General features: G+C 43.4%; 1 protein-coding gene across 2 annotated transcripts in view; it reads right to left on the bottom strand.

The window, feature by feature from the left end:
• The window catches only part of LOC137617158 (RRP12-like protein), a 148,497-nt gene that overhangs the window by 21,403 nt on the left and 111,443 nt on the right, over window positions 1-15,651 (bottom strand). For both annotated transcript variants that reach the window (XM_068347013.1, XM_068347014.1), the window contains exons 16-17: window positions 8,989-9,125; window positions 7,396-7,565 (exon numbers count right to left, since the gene is read on the bottom strand). In XM_068347013.1, the coding sequence (XP_068203114.1) occupies window positions 7,396-7,565; window positions 8,989-9,125 (307 nt within the window). The remainder of the gene's footprint in view (window positions 1-7,395; window positions 7,566-8,988; window positions 9,126-15,651) is intronic.

Raw genomic sequence — 15,651 nt, 5'->3', positions numbered from 1 at the left:
GAATGTAATTTGGACCATATGGTCCACCAGTATCTAAAAAAACCACCCCCACACACAAATGCAACTAGAGAAAAATGTTATTTTTATTAGTAAAATAAATTTTTGAATATACTTACCCGATAATCATGTAGCTGTCAACTCCGTTGCCCGACAGAATTCTATGGAGGGATACGCCAGCTATCACAATACTAGAAGGGGGTGTATTTACCAGCGCCACCTGTGGCCAGGTACTCAAGTACTTCTTGTTGACACCTCCTCAATTATTCCTCGGTCTACTGGTTCTCTATGGGGAGGCAGGGAGGGTCGATTAAATCATGATTATCGGGTAAGTATATTCAAAAATTTATTTTACTAATAAAAATAACATTTTTCAATATTAAACTTACCCGATAATCATGTAGCTGATTCACACCCAGGGGGGTGGGTGAAAAACCAGTGTACAAGACTAAAGGATAGCTAAGTATCCCGTATTTCATATAATCAGTTATCCACAATAACAATGAAATAATAAGTACCTGGTAAGGAAGTCGACTTGAACCGTTACTCTGCTTTTAATAAGATCGTCTTCCTTACTGAGCGCAGCGTTCCTCTTGGGAGGCTGAATCAACTCAAAGGTGCTAAAGTATACAGGGCTGCAACCCATACTAAAGGACCTCATCACAACCTTTAACCTCGGCGCTTCTCAAGAAAGAATTGACCACCCGCCAAATCAACAAGGATGTGGAAGGCTTCTTAGCCGACCGTACAACCCATAAAAAGTATTCAAGAGAAAGGTTAAAAGGTTATGGGATTATGGAAATGTAGTGGCTGAGCCCTCGCCTACTACTGCATTCGTTGCTACGAATGGTCCCAGGGTGTAGCAGTACTCGTAAAGAGACTGGACATCTTTGAGATAGAATGATGCGAACACTGACTTGCTTCTCCAATAGGTTGCATCCATAACACTCTGCAGAGAATGGTTCTGTTTGAAGGCCACTGAAGTAGCCACAGCTCCCACTTCATGTGTCCTTACCTTCAGCAAAGCAAGGTCTTCTTCCTTCAGACGAGAATGTGTTTCTCTAATCAGAAGCCTGAATAGTAAGAAACTGAGTTCTTAGAACTTGGAAAAGAAGGTTTCTTGATAGCACACTATAAGGCTTCTGATTGTCCTTGTAAAGGTTAAGACCTTTTTAGATAGTACCTAAGAGCTCTAACTGGGCAAAGTACTCTTTTCAGATCATTCCCCACCAAGTTGGACAGGCTTGGGATCTCGAACGACTTAGGCCAAGGACGTGAAGGAAGCTCGTTTAGCAAAAACCGAGCTGCAAGGAACATGTAGCCGTTTCAGATGTGAAAACAATGATCCTGCTGAAGGCGTGGATCTCACTTACTCTTTTAGCTGTTGTCAAGCACACGAGGAAAAGAGTTTTTAATGTGAGGTCCTAAAAAGAGGCTGATTGGAGAGGTTCAAATCTTGATGACATAAGGAACCTTAGGACCACGTCTAGATTCCAGCCTGGAGTGGACAACCGACGTTCCTTTGAGGTCTCAAAAGACCTAGGGAGGTCCTGTAGATCTTTGTTGGTGGAAAGATCCAAGCCTCTGTGGCGGAAAACCGCTGCCAACATACTTCTGTAACCCTTGATCGTAGGAGCTGAAAGGGATCTTACTTTCCTTAGATATAACAGGAAGTCAGCAATCTGGGTTACAGTGGTACTGGTTGAGGAAACTGCATTGGTCTTGTACCAGCTACGGAAGACTTCCCCTTGAGACTGATAGATTCTGAGAGTGGATGTTCTCCTTGCTTTGACAATCGCTCTGGCTGCCTCCTTCGAAAAGCCCCTAGCTCTTGAGAGTCTTTCGAAAGTCTGAAGGCAGTCAGACGAAGAGCGTGGAGGATTGGGTGTACCTTCTTTACGTGAGGTAGACTTAGAAGGTTCACTCCTAGAGGAAGAGTCCTGGGAATGTCGACCAGCCATTGCAGTACCTCTAAGAACCATTCTCTCGCGGACCAGAGCGGAGCCAACCAACGTCAGCCGTGTCCCTTAGTGAGAGGAGAACTTCTGAAGTACTCTGTTGACAATCTTGAACGGCGGGAATGCATACAGGTCGAGATGGAACCAATCCAGCAGAAAAGCATCCACGTGAACTACTGCTGGGTCTGGAATCGGAGAACAATACAACAGGAGTCTCTAGGTTATCGAGGTAGTGAACAGATCTATGGTTGGCTGACCCCACAGGGCCCAAAGTCTGTTGCAAACATTCTTGAGAAGGGTCCACTCTGTGGGGATGACCTGACCCTTCCGTCTGAGGTGATCTGCCATGACATTCATACCGCCCTGAATGAACCTCGTTACCAGTTAGCTTTCGATCTTTAGACCAGATGAGTAGGTCCCTTGCGATCTAGAACAACTTCCACGAAAGAGTCCCTCCCTGCTTGAAGATGTAAGCCAGGGCTGTGGTGTTGTCAGAGTCCACCTCCACCACTTTGTTAAGCTGGAGGGACTTGAAGTTTATCAAGGCCAGAATAACCGCCAACAACTTCTTGCAAATGATGTGAAGTGTCCTTTGCTCCTGATTCCATGTTCCCGAGCATTCTTGTCCGTCCAAAGTCGCACCCCAGCCCGTGTCTGATGCGTCCGAGAGGAGACGGCGGTCGTGTTTCTGAACAGCCAAAGGTAGCCTTCCTTGAGAAGAAAGCTGTTCTTACACCACGCGAGAGAAGACCTCCTCTCTTCGGAAACAGGAACTGAGACCGTCTCTAGCGTCATGTCCTTTATCCAGTGAGCAGCTAGATGAAACTGAAGGGAGGGGAGGTGGAGTCTCCCTAACACGATGAACAGGGCCAGCGATGAAAGTGTCCCTGTTAGACTCATCCACTACCTGACTGAGCATCGGTTCCTTCTCAGCATGCACTGGATGCATTCTAGGGCTTGGAAGATCCTTGGGGCCGACGGAAAAGTCCGAAAAGCTCGACTCTGAAGATCCATACCCAAGGAGACAATGGTCTGGGATGGAACGAGCTGAGACTCCTCAAAATTGACCAGGAGGTCCAGTTCCTTGGTCAGATCCATAGTCCATTTGAAAATCTCCAGACAGCGACGACTTGTGGGAGCTCTTAAAAGCCAGTCGTCTGACGGAGCCGGACACAAGATCATGATACTGCTGCACAGTCTGTGAACTGTCAATCATGGGCAAGCGAGGAAGTACAGTGACAACCCGAATCTGTCTAGACTGTCTGGGTCGTACAGACAACTCCTAAACGGGTTGCTGAGGTTGCCGCACTGCGTCACAACAAGTCACTTCTGTTGGTTGTTGAACGTCTTCCCCGTGACACATTGACTCCGTAAACAAAAATTCCTCTAACAAGGACTAAGCTTGGACTGCATGTCATGCAACACAGCTCAAGGTCTATGGGAGCAGGTGTGGTAACAGACGGGATTAGCGACTGAAGTGGAACCATAACCTTCCCTGGAAGCATGTTATGCTTAAATAAAAGTCCATAAGAGGTTATGCAGCTAAAGGCTCCCTCCAAATGACAGAGTCCTCAAGGGAATATCAGAAGGAGGGAGAAAAGAACTTTCTCATCTACAGGGACCTTATCCTAGAAAAGCTAAGTTCTCTGAGTGAGGGTTCACTGGTGCAAAAGCAGCAGACTAGAAGGCAACGTTATGAAACTGCTTGACAGTCTAGTGAGTTGGCAACAACCCAAGATGTGTGACTGAGAAGCATGCGGTAAGGTATGCAGACCATGATGTATGCAGAGTATGCTGTATGCAGAGCATGCTGTATGTAGAGCATGTTGTATGCAGAGCATGCTGAATGCAGAGCATGCTGTATGCAGAGCATGCTGTATGCAGAGCATGTTGTATGCAGAGCATGCTGAATGCAGAGCATGCTGTATGCTGAGCATGTAGTAAGCAGAGCCTGCTGTAAGCAGAGCCTGCTGTAAGGAAAGCAGAGCGTGTGCATGGCGTTTAACATTTCTCAGAAATTCCATGACCAGTGCTAGAGTGCTTTATGCATGCTTGCATGGGGTTTAAAAATCAACATAATGTTTACCTTACATTCATAACTCATGATTCATATTTTTGCCATGGTTTGAAAATGGAGGTATGCTGAACAGCAGAGTCAGAACGAGCTGGAACAACAATAGTTGTGGTTTCCTCTTCAAGACTCTGTTGAGGGAACACCTGAGGCTCAGTCTGCAAAGGCTGAATAAAAGACAAGCAGAAGGAAGGCGCATGGGTGGAGGAGGCTGACTCCTAGCATGAGTGGTTGAACCCAAGGGTTGCGCTTGCTGAGCGGTTGGCGGAAGCGGAGTAGCAAGTTCCAGTTCCTGTGGTGTGAGCGGAGCGCGATGAGGAAGAGGCTGCGCAGAACAAGGTAAATGTCTCGCAAGCTGAGGCTCCTGAGGCGCAAGGCTAAGGTGTTGTGGTGCTTGCCTTGTGGAGGGTTGAGCTCGCTGCAGCGAGAGCTGAGGAGACTGACTCATGGACGGGAGAGGTTGTTGTACCTCAACCGAGTGTTGCATCACTGGTGGAGCAGCAAGTGGAGGCGGAGGAAGAGAGGTATAATCCTCCTGATCCCATTGTAAAGGTTGCCTTAAGGCTGAACACCACTGGGAACAGCAAACTCAGCACGTGGCTCAACATCGTACGCCTGGCAGGTGGTACTGCGATCAGGCGGAGCGAGCGTAGGCGGAGGGAGTGTAGGCGGAGGCGGAGGAGCAACACTCTCAGCCCGACACTCACGCATCAAGTCCGAAAGCTGTGCTTGCATGGACTGTAGTAGAGTCCACAACATCGTACGCCTGGCAGGTGGTACTGCGATCAGGCGGAGCGAGTGTAGGCGGAGGGAGTGTAGGCGGAGGCGGAGGAGCAACACTCTCAGCCCGACACTCACGCATCAAGTCCGAAAGCTGTGCTTGCATGGACTGTAGTAGAGTCCACAACATCGTACGCCTGGCAGGTGGTACTGCGATCAGGCGGAGCGAGTGTAGGCGGAGGCGGAGGAGCAACACTCTCAGCCCGACACTCACGCATCAAGTCCGAAAGCTGTGCTTGCATGGACTGTAGTAGAGTCCACAACATCGTACGCCTGGCAGGTGGTACTGCGATCAGGCGGAGCGAGTGTAGGCGGAGGGAGTGTAGGCGGAGGCGGAGGCGCAACACTCTCAGCCCGACACTCACGCATCAAGTCCGAAAGCAGAGCTTGCATGGACTGTAGTAGAGTCCACTTGGGGTCGGCAGAAACTACAGTAGGCTGAGGTAAAGCCTTAACAGTCGAGCTCTGTTGTGGCAGAACCTTACTCCTCTTAGGCGAAGTGCATTCAACTGACTGAGGAGAGTCAGAGCTAACCCAATGACTGTGAACTCTAACTTCGTACGTCTGGCATAGGTCTGGACTTTACGTTTAAAAGGTCTTGAGACCTGAGACCAGCGTTTTCTCCCCTAAATTTCTTCTGCAGACGAGCAAAATAAGGGCTCAATCGTCTGCGGGTGGGAGTGACGGTCTCGGTAAGACACGCCCACAACCACCGAGGATACTTCTGTGCGCCGATCAAGGCCTGCTGAACCCTTCTGCCCTTCGACATTGCTTCTCCCCTGGGCTTGGGAGCTTGCAAGAGGTCCCGGACTGGGAGGACGACTGGCGCGCACAAAAGTACCCTCACGCACAACACTGCTAATCACTTATCACTTTGATTTCTGTTTGCACTTATTTCACTGAACTCGAAACTTTAAGTGGTTTGTACCTGAAACACGCAATTCTATCCTTTCTCAAAAGTTAGTAATTGCGAAAACAGAATTACAATGTAACAGAAAAATCTAATGAAAGATAATTCAGTGGCTGGAAAGAGACTAAACACTAGATCACTCTAGAAACGTTTAGTTTCTTCCCCTAAAGAGACTAGGGAGAAGAGCAAAAACGATAAAGACGTTACTCGTACGCCTGGCAGGCTTGAATGAAACGTTTATCCTCTTTCTCCCTCCGTCTCTATCTCTCTCTCTCTCTCTCTCTCTCTTGACTTAGAACCTGAGAGAAGAGCCCAATCATATATATCGTTAAAACATATTATTGTTAAAGGAAAAAAACTGAAAAGTTCCTTTATTAGGATCAAAACCATTAAGTTAAGAAAGAATGAACAAAACGCTAGACACGGTTACTCTTACTGCAACGTGAAACCGTGAACATTCTTTCTCTATCGTAACGATAGAGTGCAAGTTGAACGTTCTGAACGTCAACAACTGCAGAGGCAAAACAAAACGTTAGTTCAACTTTGAAAACAGTACGAGACTATCAAAGAAATTCTTTCAAACTCTGTGGCGGAAATAGCATAATATGTTAACAGGTAAAACCGAAATGACGGGCTCAAGTTTAATTAACTTCGGTACCAAGAAAAGACCGCCTACTATTAGGAAGGTCGAATATAAACAAATATAAAAATTAATTTTAATAAGTTTATAATAAAAGGAAGTTAATCGAAGAGGCCTCTAAGAGGCGGAGAGATATAAAATAAATCTATAACTTTTGTTAAGCAAAATTAAGAAAGAGAGTCTATACTCTCTTAGACACCAACACTTCCGTCTAAGGGAAGGGTCGGCCATTGAAAGGTGAACGAGAGTTCATACTCTCTTCGTCACCATAAATAATCAAATTAATTCCAAAAGCTAACTAAGCTAATATAGAAGTTTCCAGTAAAGCGAGAGCCGAAATCAAAGAGAAATACTTCACCAAAGTCGTGAAAATACTCCAAGAACATAAGCGTATCCCAGAACGTCTTGCCGGAAGCACGACAGAGGAATAATTGAGGAGGTGTCAACAAGAAGTACTTGAGTACCTGGCCACAGGTGGCGCTGGTAAATACACCCCCTTCTAGTATTGTGATAGCTGGCGTATCCCTCCATAGAATTCTGTCGGGCAACGGAGTTGACAGCTACATGATTATCGGGTAAGTTTAATATTGAAAACTCCCTATTATAGAGTAATATCCTCCAAGAAGTGCAGTGAAGTAAAGATAAAATATTAACCAGATCACACCATTTGTACAATTGACAGGCAAAAATGTCTTAAGATGGCAAGTTGTAGAATACAGTATAACGTACTTTTTGCTAAGAGAAACTTTTTCTTTGTGCTAAAGTGATTTTTACATGCATTGAATGATAAATCAACTAGCAAGAAAACCCATTGTTTCTCCATATTAAATTATTAAACTCCTACAGGACTGTCCCTGATTTATCATTTCTCTACTATGGTCTTAGCTTACAGTATATGGCAGTTAAGGAATATGTATCTATTGATTTTATATGAAGTTATCCCAACTGAATATTAAATGCTATAAATTTCTACTGTACCAATCATATACCAAGCAACTACTCATTCATCTAAATCTGCAGAATAGTCTAAATCTTTTACCTCTTATTCAGCCGCTCTTTGGAGAATTGAACATATGCGTAAGGTGAGAGTTTTTCCTTTTTCATCATATCTCCACCAGCCTTCTTAGATCTAAACTCTGCTCCATAATCATGAGAATTTTTGGCAGGCTTCCTCTTTGCTTTTTCATTGTCTGTGCCATCTTTACTAAACTGTGGATAAAAAAAATATAATTAATTTTACACTGAAAATCCACCTGCTGGTCTTCGTCATTATAAAATTAACAATTTTTAAGAAGGGTGATTAAATGCAGAACATTAATAATTTGATATGAATTAAATGACAATGATCAACATACCAATTAAACTTACATTAATCAGTAGCAAATTTTTCTTGTAAAAGCACCATAAAAATTATGAACCACATTAATTACACAAAGTTTAAAATATATCTTTCTTCATAGCTATAAAAAACTGCATACTTTAAAATAGGGAGAGCCTTCAGCAGATCTGAAATGGTCATTGAAATTGTTAACGAGGAAGTTACCGTAAAAAAAAAAAAAAAAAAAATTCACTTTGGACCTCTGGCTCAAGACAGAGAGGGGAGGGGTTGAGGTGGGATGTTTAATGATATAGCTATACTCCACACCGTGAGAAATGGAGGAGGGGGTTACTGTTTGATGGAGACTCTCCCTGCATGAAAAATTCTTGTAAAATAGGAGTTCTCTTTTGAACAACACTCACATCACTAACTTATTCATTTGATTTACGCTTTATGGATAATTGATGCTCTTATTTTTTTTTGCATTAATTTGATTTTGACATTGAACCCATCTAGAGACGACATTTTCTGCCTTTTCTATTAAAATGGAATGAAAATGGGGTAAAATCACATGAACAAGGCGTGAACACATTGTGTGGAATAAGGGCACCGTGTGGCTCATTCGGAAACTGTCTCATTAGTATTTGTTTAGAAAAAAATGCAAATAGGCAGAGAAATTTTTAATCCCAGACTGATACAAAGTTTGTATACCTATTTTAATTTCTATTCTTGTATACCAATTTGCTGATATTCTGAGTTACTCGTAAACTGAAGTATTACTGTACCTTGTTAACAATATAAAAGAATGTTCCAGTTCCGTTGAACACATTACCTATTTTAACAGACAGGTTTATAAAAGCTTTGGAACAAATCAGGGATGAAATTAATTCAACATAGTCAACTGGATTTGAGTCAACTATCATTTTTTTTTCCAATTTTTAACACACCTGAAGTTCTTTAATATTAGTTATCTCCATAAATAACTTGTGAGGAAAATGAATGACTGTTCCTTATTAGATAATTAATCATAATTTACATGATGTACCAAACCTTGTAAACACAAGTACGTTAAAGTACTACCCAGACAATTTGTCCACCTGTAATCTACAAAATTAAATCTGACAAATTTGTGGCATGGTACTGGGGACCGGGAGGCTTTTCAGCACTGAAATTGTAAAATATATTACAAATTTCCAAAGAAACTATAAATAAGAAATTTGGGAGACAAGAAAACTGCAAGTAATGGAACAGCATACTAAAAACACAGTAGACAATACTTACGAAACTAAATACATATAATAGGAAGTCACATACCTTCATTGGAGGTGAAAAAATGTCTTCATCATCTGATCCACCACCACTGAGGTTTCTTTTCCTGTTCTTGATCTTCCCTAACTGAGCCCCTTCCTTTATACCAAGATATTCATCGATATCCTCCATGAAATCCATTTCTGAAAGATCTTGTTTATTAACCACCAATTCTCAAATTCGAAACAAAACTATACTAAAAGAACATCCCTTCTACAACCAGGTTATCTTTAGGTTTAAAACGTAAAGGACTTAACCAAACTATTGAAATAATTTATGCTTCTAGAAAAAGGTTATCTTTTAGGTTTAAAGTACAAAGGACTTGACCAAACTATTGAAATCCTTTTTCATCTTCTCCATATATCTGCATGAACAGTGAATAGTCAGTTGACCCATTTCCAAAGCTTAGTATAAATTAGTAACTTAGGATCTCTGAGAAAATCAGTTTTAATGCTTCACTGAATATGATCATTATCTTAACACAGATGAGACAAAGATAATTTCTGAAACAGCAGAATGGTTAAATATAAAAAAGATGTAAAAGAGGTAAATAAAAAAGATCAAAATACATAATTCAAACAATAAAATGACAGAAGAGAATCTACTAAGACCTTGAATATGAACTTGAGGATGTTGACATGATGGAGGGATCAAATGAAAATTTATACAGTAATAAGGTCTATAAACTGTGATACCCTATAACATATTGGTGCTGCTGTAAGAGATTTCGAATAAGTTAAGAAAGAAGATTATATAAACAACTCCGTGTCATGTGCGCATAATCACGACACGGTAGCGTGCCCTTGAGATCAGCTGATGCCTACCAAAAGTATATGTTGATTATTGAAATGCTCAAGAAATTGAAAAATAGAATACAAACATCCTTTAATAAACTACAATAATGATAAATGAAATATGAAGGCTTAATAATGAATACAAAATTAAATACTGTCTGAAGCTTTAAAAATGAACTACCCTTAGGCCACGCACACACTGTCACACACACACTCGCACAGAGAGTGTGACAACGTATTCGCATGATAACTAATAATAGCTATAAACGAACTGTAAGAAAACTAATATCCTGTGACATATTGGTGCTGATGTAATATGCATCATGAAGAGATTTTGAATGAATTAAGAAATCATATAAAAAACAAAGCCACTCATATGTGCGTAATCTTTCGATACGGTGACGAGACCTTCAGATCAGCAGATCATAACCAAAGGTAAACAAAATATCAAGTAATAATGGATGTTTAAAATTCTTCCGAAATTGGAAAATAGAGAATACAAAAATGCTTTAATAAAGCATATGGTATCCTACTAAACAAGAAAATGAAATAATGATATACAGTAAGAAAATATTGAAGAAAATATTGATAAAATGAAAAATTTGTAGGCAATTTGTATTTTTCCTAACGATACAAACCTTAGCAATTTATTTAGGGGTACTGTATTACTTTCTGCGAAGCTGAAATGATGAGCCATTAGAATTTAGCGAGGGTTAACTACCCATACCGCTAGTTAGCGGGGGTAGGGGGAGTAGCTTGCTACCGATCCCACTCAGCCACTGGTGATTTAGCTCACTTTGCTTGGAGGTAGGACTTCAAGGGGGATAGGGCTGGTTTGTATAAATAGCTAAGGTTTGTATCGTTAGGAAAAATACAAATGATCTACGAATTTGTCATTAGTTCCGTAACTGGAATACAAACCTACGCTATTTATCTAGGAGTGACTCGCCCATTAGGAAGGGTGGACGTCCCTGCCAATCTGGCTTTTGGCTTTACCTGGGGGATCCTTATCCGAGTATGTTGGTACTCAAAATAAGGAGTCCCTGCTCCTCGCTAAAACCTTGCTACGCAAGGTCCGTGGCCTACGCAAGCTGTGTGTTGAGATATTTAGAAGTGTGACTGCCTAGGTAAAGTTATTCACTCTCTCTTTGTAGGAAAAACTGTTGTAACCAAGACGTTCCCAATACCACCTCGCCAGGGTATGGGGACGCAACAGTATTAGCTTAAACTAGGTACACAAGGGAGCATGGTTTACCTGCAGTGGTTTGAGGTCAGCTTATGCAGAGAACCCAGGATGCTAATTTCCCCATGAGAGGGTAGGATGAAGAAAAGAATAAGAGCCAGTCAAACCTTTTCATTCACGCAGACTGAAACACCGGGTAACAGTGCCCTCAATCTGCTACTTATCCAATAAGGAGCTTGAGATATATAACCAACTGTTGTGCAGCCACCACGGGGCCGATAGAGATAGTATTGAGTTCCTGTGGGTCACGTCTCGCAGGAGAAAGATTGTGAAAGTCACCTGGAGCATTCACAACCCTTGCTTGTAGAACCTGCGTCACAGTAATCTGCTTAGAAGGGCCCCTGACATAGTGGGTCGATGTGTTGGATTTGGATCTGGATTCAGAGCATAATTGATGACTATGTGAATCCAGCAGAGGTGATGTTTTGGTGATCCTCCTCTTGTCTCTCCAAATGCTGATGACAAGAGAAGGGACCCAGGTGGGCTGATGCTGTTCTCTTGAGGTAGAGCCTCAAACCTTACTCCGGGTACAGTAACAGATGATCTGGATCGTCAGTTATTGAGTGGAGACTTGTTGTATAGGAACCGTCACCACTGGAGACTGTCAGACAACATACTCGGGGTCGAAACTGAACATTGCCTTTCACCCTTCTCATGAATGGGCAATGTCAAAAGAGAGACCATGAAGTCCCTTGCCTCGTTTGGCCGCTGTTAAAGTGTGTAGGAACAATGTCTTCTAAACCTGGTAAAAGTGTGTAGGAGCAATGTCTTCTAAACCTGGTAGACTGATGCTGAGGAATTCCTCAGATATCTAGACAACCTTTTCGCAACTTATTGCAAAATGCCTCTCTGAGAGGAGGTACTAGGTAGTCTCCAGGCGTGCAATCATAGCGAAGCTATAGCTTGTGGTAGATGTAGAAGTGTGGTTGTCTGTGACGTGGAGAAGGTTCTCTTGGAGGCTCTATCAGGAGCTGCAGATGGTTTGGAAACAGTCCAGCATAATGCCATAGCAGAGCTATAAGAGCCCTTGAGAGGCTGACCGATGTTCTAGCCTTGTTGAGTACCCTGCTCTTCAGACAAAAATAGGGACAAGACGTAAATGTCGTTGTTGTACCAACTGTTGTTGGCATGCTTCTTGCCAGAGAGCCTTGGGGGTCTAGGACTGTGGAGCAGCGGAAGCCTGGGGTCCAGGGGCATTGCGAACAGATCCATAGATTGTCGGCGAGCACATGCCCCTAGTCTGGAATGAAGCGGGCTGATAGTGGTGCCGAGCGAACTTCAGCCCATCTTAGTATTTATACTGTTAGATGGAAAGAAGCTGCGAGCAAGTTCCTTCTTGCTCGTTGATGTGAGCCCCTATGTGGTGTTGTCGCTCATCACACCACTGAGTGGCCCGTTAGGAACTGATGAGGCTGTTGAAGGTCCGGAAAGTTGGCCTTCATCTCTTAAGAGATTTAAATGAAGGTACTTTCGGACGCTGTCAAGAGGCCTGAGGTTGTGTGGTGCAGCACTATGGTCCCTCCTCCCTTCTTTTGATATGTCTAAGCACACCATTAAGTCCGAGGGGTGGGGAAGAATGAGAAGGTTATACCACTCCATAGATTCTCGACCGACACCCATCCCTTGAGGTTCGTCCAAACTTCTGGTCCCATGGGGTTCAGAATGTCCGAGGAATCGAAGGCCTGATTCCAATCGGACCCTTAAGCTGCCACCGGAGAGAACGAATATTGAGGCGGTCGTTGGAGGCTAGATAGGCCAAAGATGATAGGTGTCCAAGGAAAAAATAGTCACTCTGGGATGGGAGTTCTCGAACTGAGAAAGGGTCTTGTGACTTTTCTACGACTGTCTTTGATGAGAAGGTTTTGTGGCGATTGGTGTCTAGAATCATTCCCAGATATACCAGTCTTCTTAGAGGGAAGTAGGGAAGACTTCCAAAGGTTTACCATGATCACCTGATCTTAGTAAAAAGACTTCAGAAGTTCCGGTGCTAATGCCGGTGAGTGAGTGGGAGCGGTAGCAAGCTACCCCCCTACCCCCGCTAACTAGCAGTATGGGTAGTTAACCCTCGCTAAATTTTACTGGCTCGTCATTTCAGCTTCGCAGATACAGTAGTAATACCCCTAAATACATGGCGTAGGTTCGTATTCCAGTTACGGAATAAATATGACTTATATGATTGCCGAATCATGACGCATCATAATAAATCTACAGAAATTTCATTTTTCCAGTTCGACATACGTTGCAAGTCGACGACTACCTATATATGAAAAGGGACACAAAAGCATCACTTGATTATCACCCAATGCTGAATGAAGCAAGGAAATGGAGAATGTTTTGGTTCTAGGTCATTTGTCAACTGGTCCTAGGTTTGATCATGAATTTGGACACAAAAAATAAGGCACCTTCATACCTATTGTTATAAACAAGGGAGTACGTACAACTCGCCATCTCTCTCTCTTCTTCTATACAGTCGTCTGCATGTTACTTCTAGGCAAGAGTGACGTGGATCCCCTGTACCAAAACATTAATGGTAGCTCTGGACCAACTAGTTTTGAAAATTTGGACACCATAGCATCTTTCTCCTTCAAAACCCAATTGGTCCACTGTCTGATGTGACAAAAAAGACCACAGCCCACCAGACAGCACAAGTTTCCTGTACTTTTCCCATAGAATCAGGTGTTGATAGCCCCATCATCTTAGCAAAGTACTGTTCAGGCAACAAAATTGCCTGGAGGATGCCCATGGCAGACGTCTCCATGGCCACTAACTCAAAAGTGCCTTCTGATCCGAGTCTCTCCAAGGGAAGCCTGTTAGTATGCCCACTGAGGGGTTCAATCTTAAGAAATGCTAATGCAGAAGACTCTGGTCAGTAGAACCTCTGTCTCGAAGTGGGGGGGGGGGGGGAGAGAGAAGAAGAAGAGGATATTGTTGGACTACTATATCAGGAAGTGAGAGAGTTCTCTGATCCACAGATCTGATAGTCAATGCAATCAGTGCCATAGCAAGATCAAACTATGGCAGCTCCAGGGAATGTCTCAACCCTTAAGGGGCACCCAAGAGCTGACCAATGACCAAAGACCTACCACAGGCTGGTACCCTAGTTACCACACGCTATTAATTGCGCTTACAAATGAGTGAAAGACCCTCTAAAAAGGTATACTTTCAACCTGGGTTCTCTACTTCCGTTGGTACTCGCCCCCAAAAATACAAGCGTTCATTATAAAATCAGAACTATCAAAGTAAGTGGGAACTAATAAAGGACCAGGCTGGTTGTCTCTAGGTAGAGAAAAATCTCTGGCACCAGTCACGCTAGAGACATAGAGGTACTAATCAGCCTTCCCCATGGCCCTATCCCAAGAGCACTAGGCCGTGTCATCTCAGCCACTAACCCATGACTGCAGCCATTTTCTCACCTTGGGATACCAAAGAATCTAAAACAGAGAACGATGTAGCACTCCTACCTCCAGGTAGAAACAGTGAAGGACACCCAAGCTCCTTGAACACCCAGCCAACTGTAAGAGTGCATCTTCCTACACAGTATGGTGTATCTCAAGCTAGTCTGGCTACGGGGATAGTCAAGCTAGACATGGACCACGGAGTCAGGACGACATGGCCAAAGAAAAGTACACAGCCTAGCATGGGACACTGCATCCCCACTCAACCTTGCTACCAGGGCAGTTAGCACAGTGACCAGGTACCTGGTCCTTTAGGGCCCGTGTTACGGGAGTCATCCACTTCTCCTGAGAGGTGATGATTTTTTGTGACTATGACTGGCCTTTCAGGACTTTCATTTGTTCAACTTCTTGGAGAATAGATTAGATCAAGAAGGGGAAGACACAGAGATGGTCGAGAGAAAACTCTGACCAACTTTCCCCTTAGGTTCTGCAAATAGTGAAGTCGTCTGAGTGACCATCGACGGCCAAATTCCCTAAGGGAAAAATCACGGGTTGCTCCGACAGATATTACAATGCTGGGAATCATTATCACAGGTACCAGTAATATTAACAGATGCCAGGTACAGGTCGCTGGCACTGGAACTGTGGAAGCCACAGGCCTCAAAGTTCCAAGAACCAGGATGAATGGGACTAAATCTAGTCACAGGGCACAGGCACTAGAGCAAAATGCACAGGTTTAATAGCCTTAGAGCCTTCTGGCTTCATCACTTCCACAGGATAGGAAGACTTTTTAGTTGCTTTCTTGACTTAACGAGCATTGCAGGGCACATCACTGTTGTCATTGGCACTGGGGACCAAATAGCCTTAGCTAAAATTTCCCTTAAAATCCCATTGAGGGCCCACTTGCAAGACCTAAGGAAGAACAAGAAAGCGCTTCCAGCACATGTTGGTGTCAGATCCAAGTTCTCCCTGCTTCTGGAGCATACTCCCTGTGACCAAGTGGCCCCTTGAAATATGACAAACTTATAACAAAGTTTGTATTTTTCCTAACATACAAACACGAATTCTTTACTATAGGAGATATTCTAGCGCGAGCTGGAAAATACAGCAGAAAAACCTTAACAAGGTCGTTAACGACCGGACAGGTAATTACCCACCTGACAGTGGTGGGGGACCGCCGGTCGGTAGCTGCTGTTTACCTTCAATCGGATTCTAGTTAAGACTATCCTAGGGGGGG

The sequence above is a fragment of the Palaemon carinicauda genome, chromosome 23 (assembly GCF_036898095.1).
Source record: "Palaemon carinicauda isolate YSFRI2023 chromosome 23, ASM3689809v2, whole genome shotgun sequence".
NCBI classification, from domain to species: Eukaryota; Metazoa; Arthropoda; class Malacostraca; order Decapoda; family Palaemonidae; genus Palaemon; species Palaemon carinicauda.
Note: the sequence above shows the minus strand (reverse complement) of the source record. Positions and strands in the feature narration are given on the sequence as shown.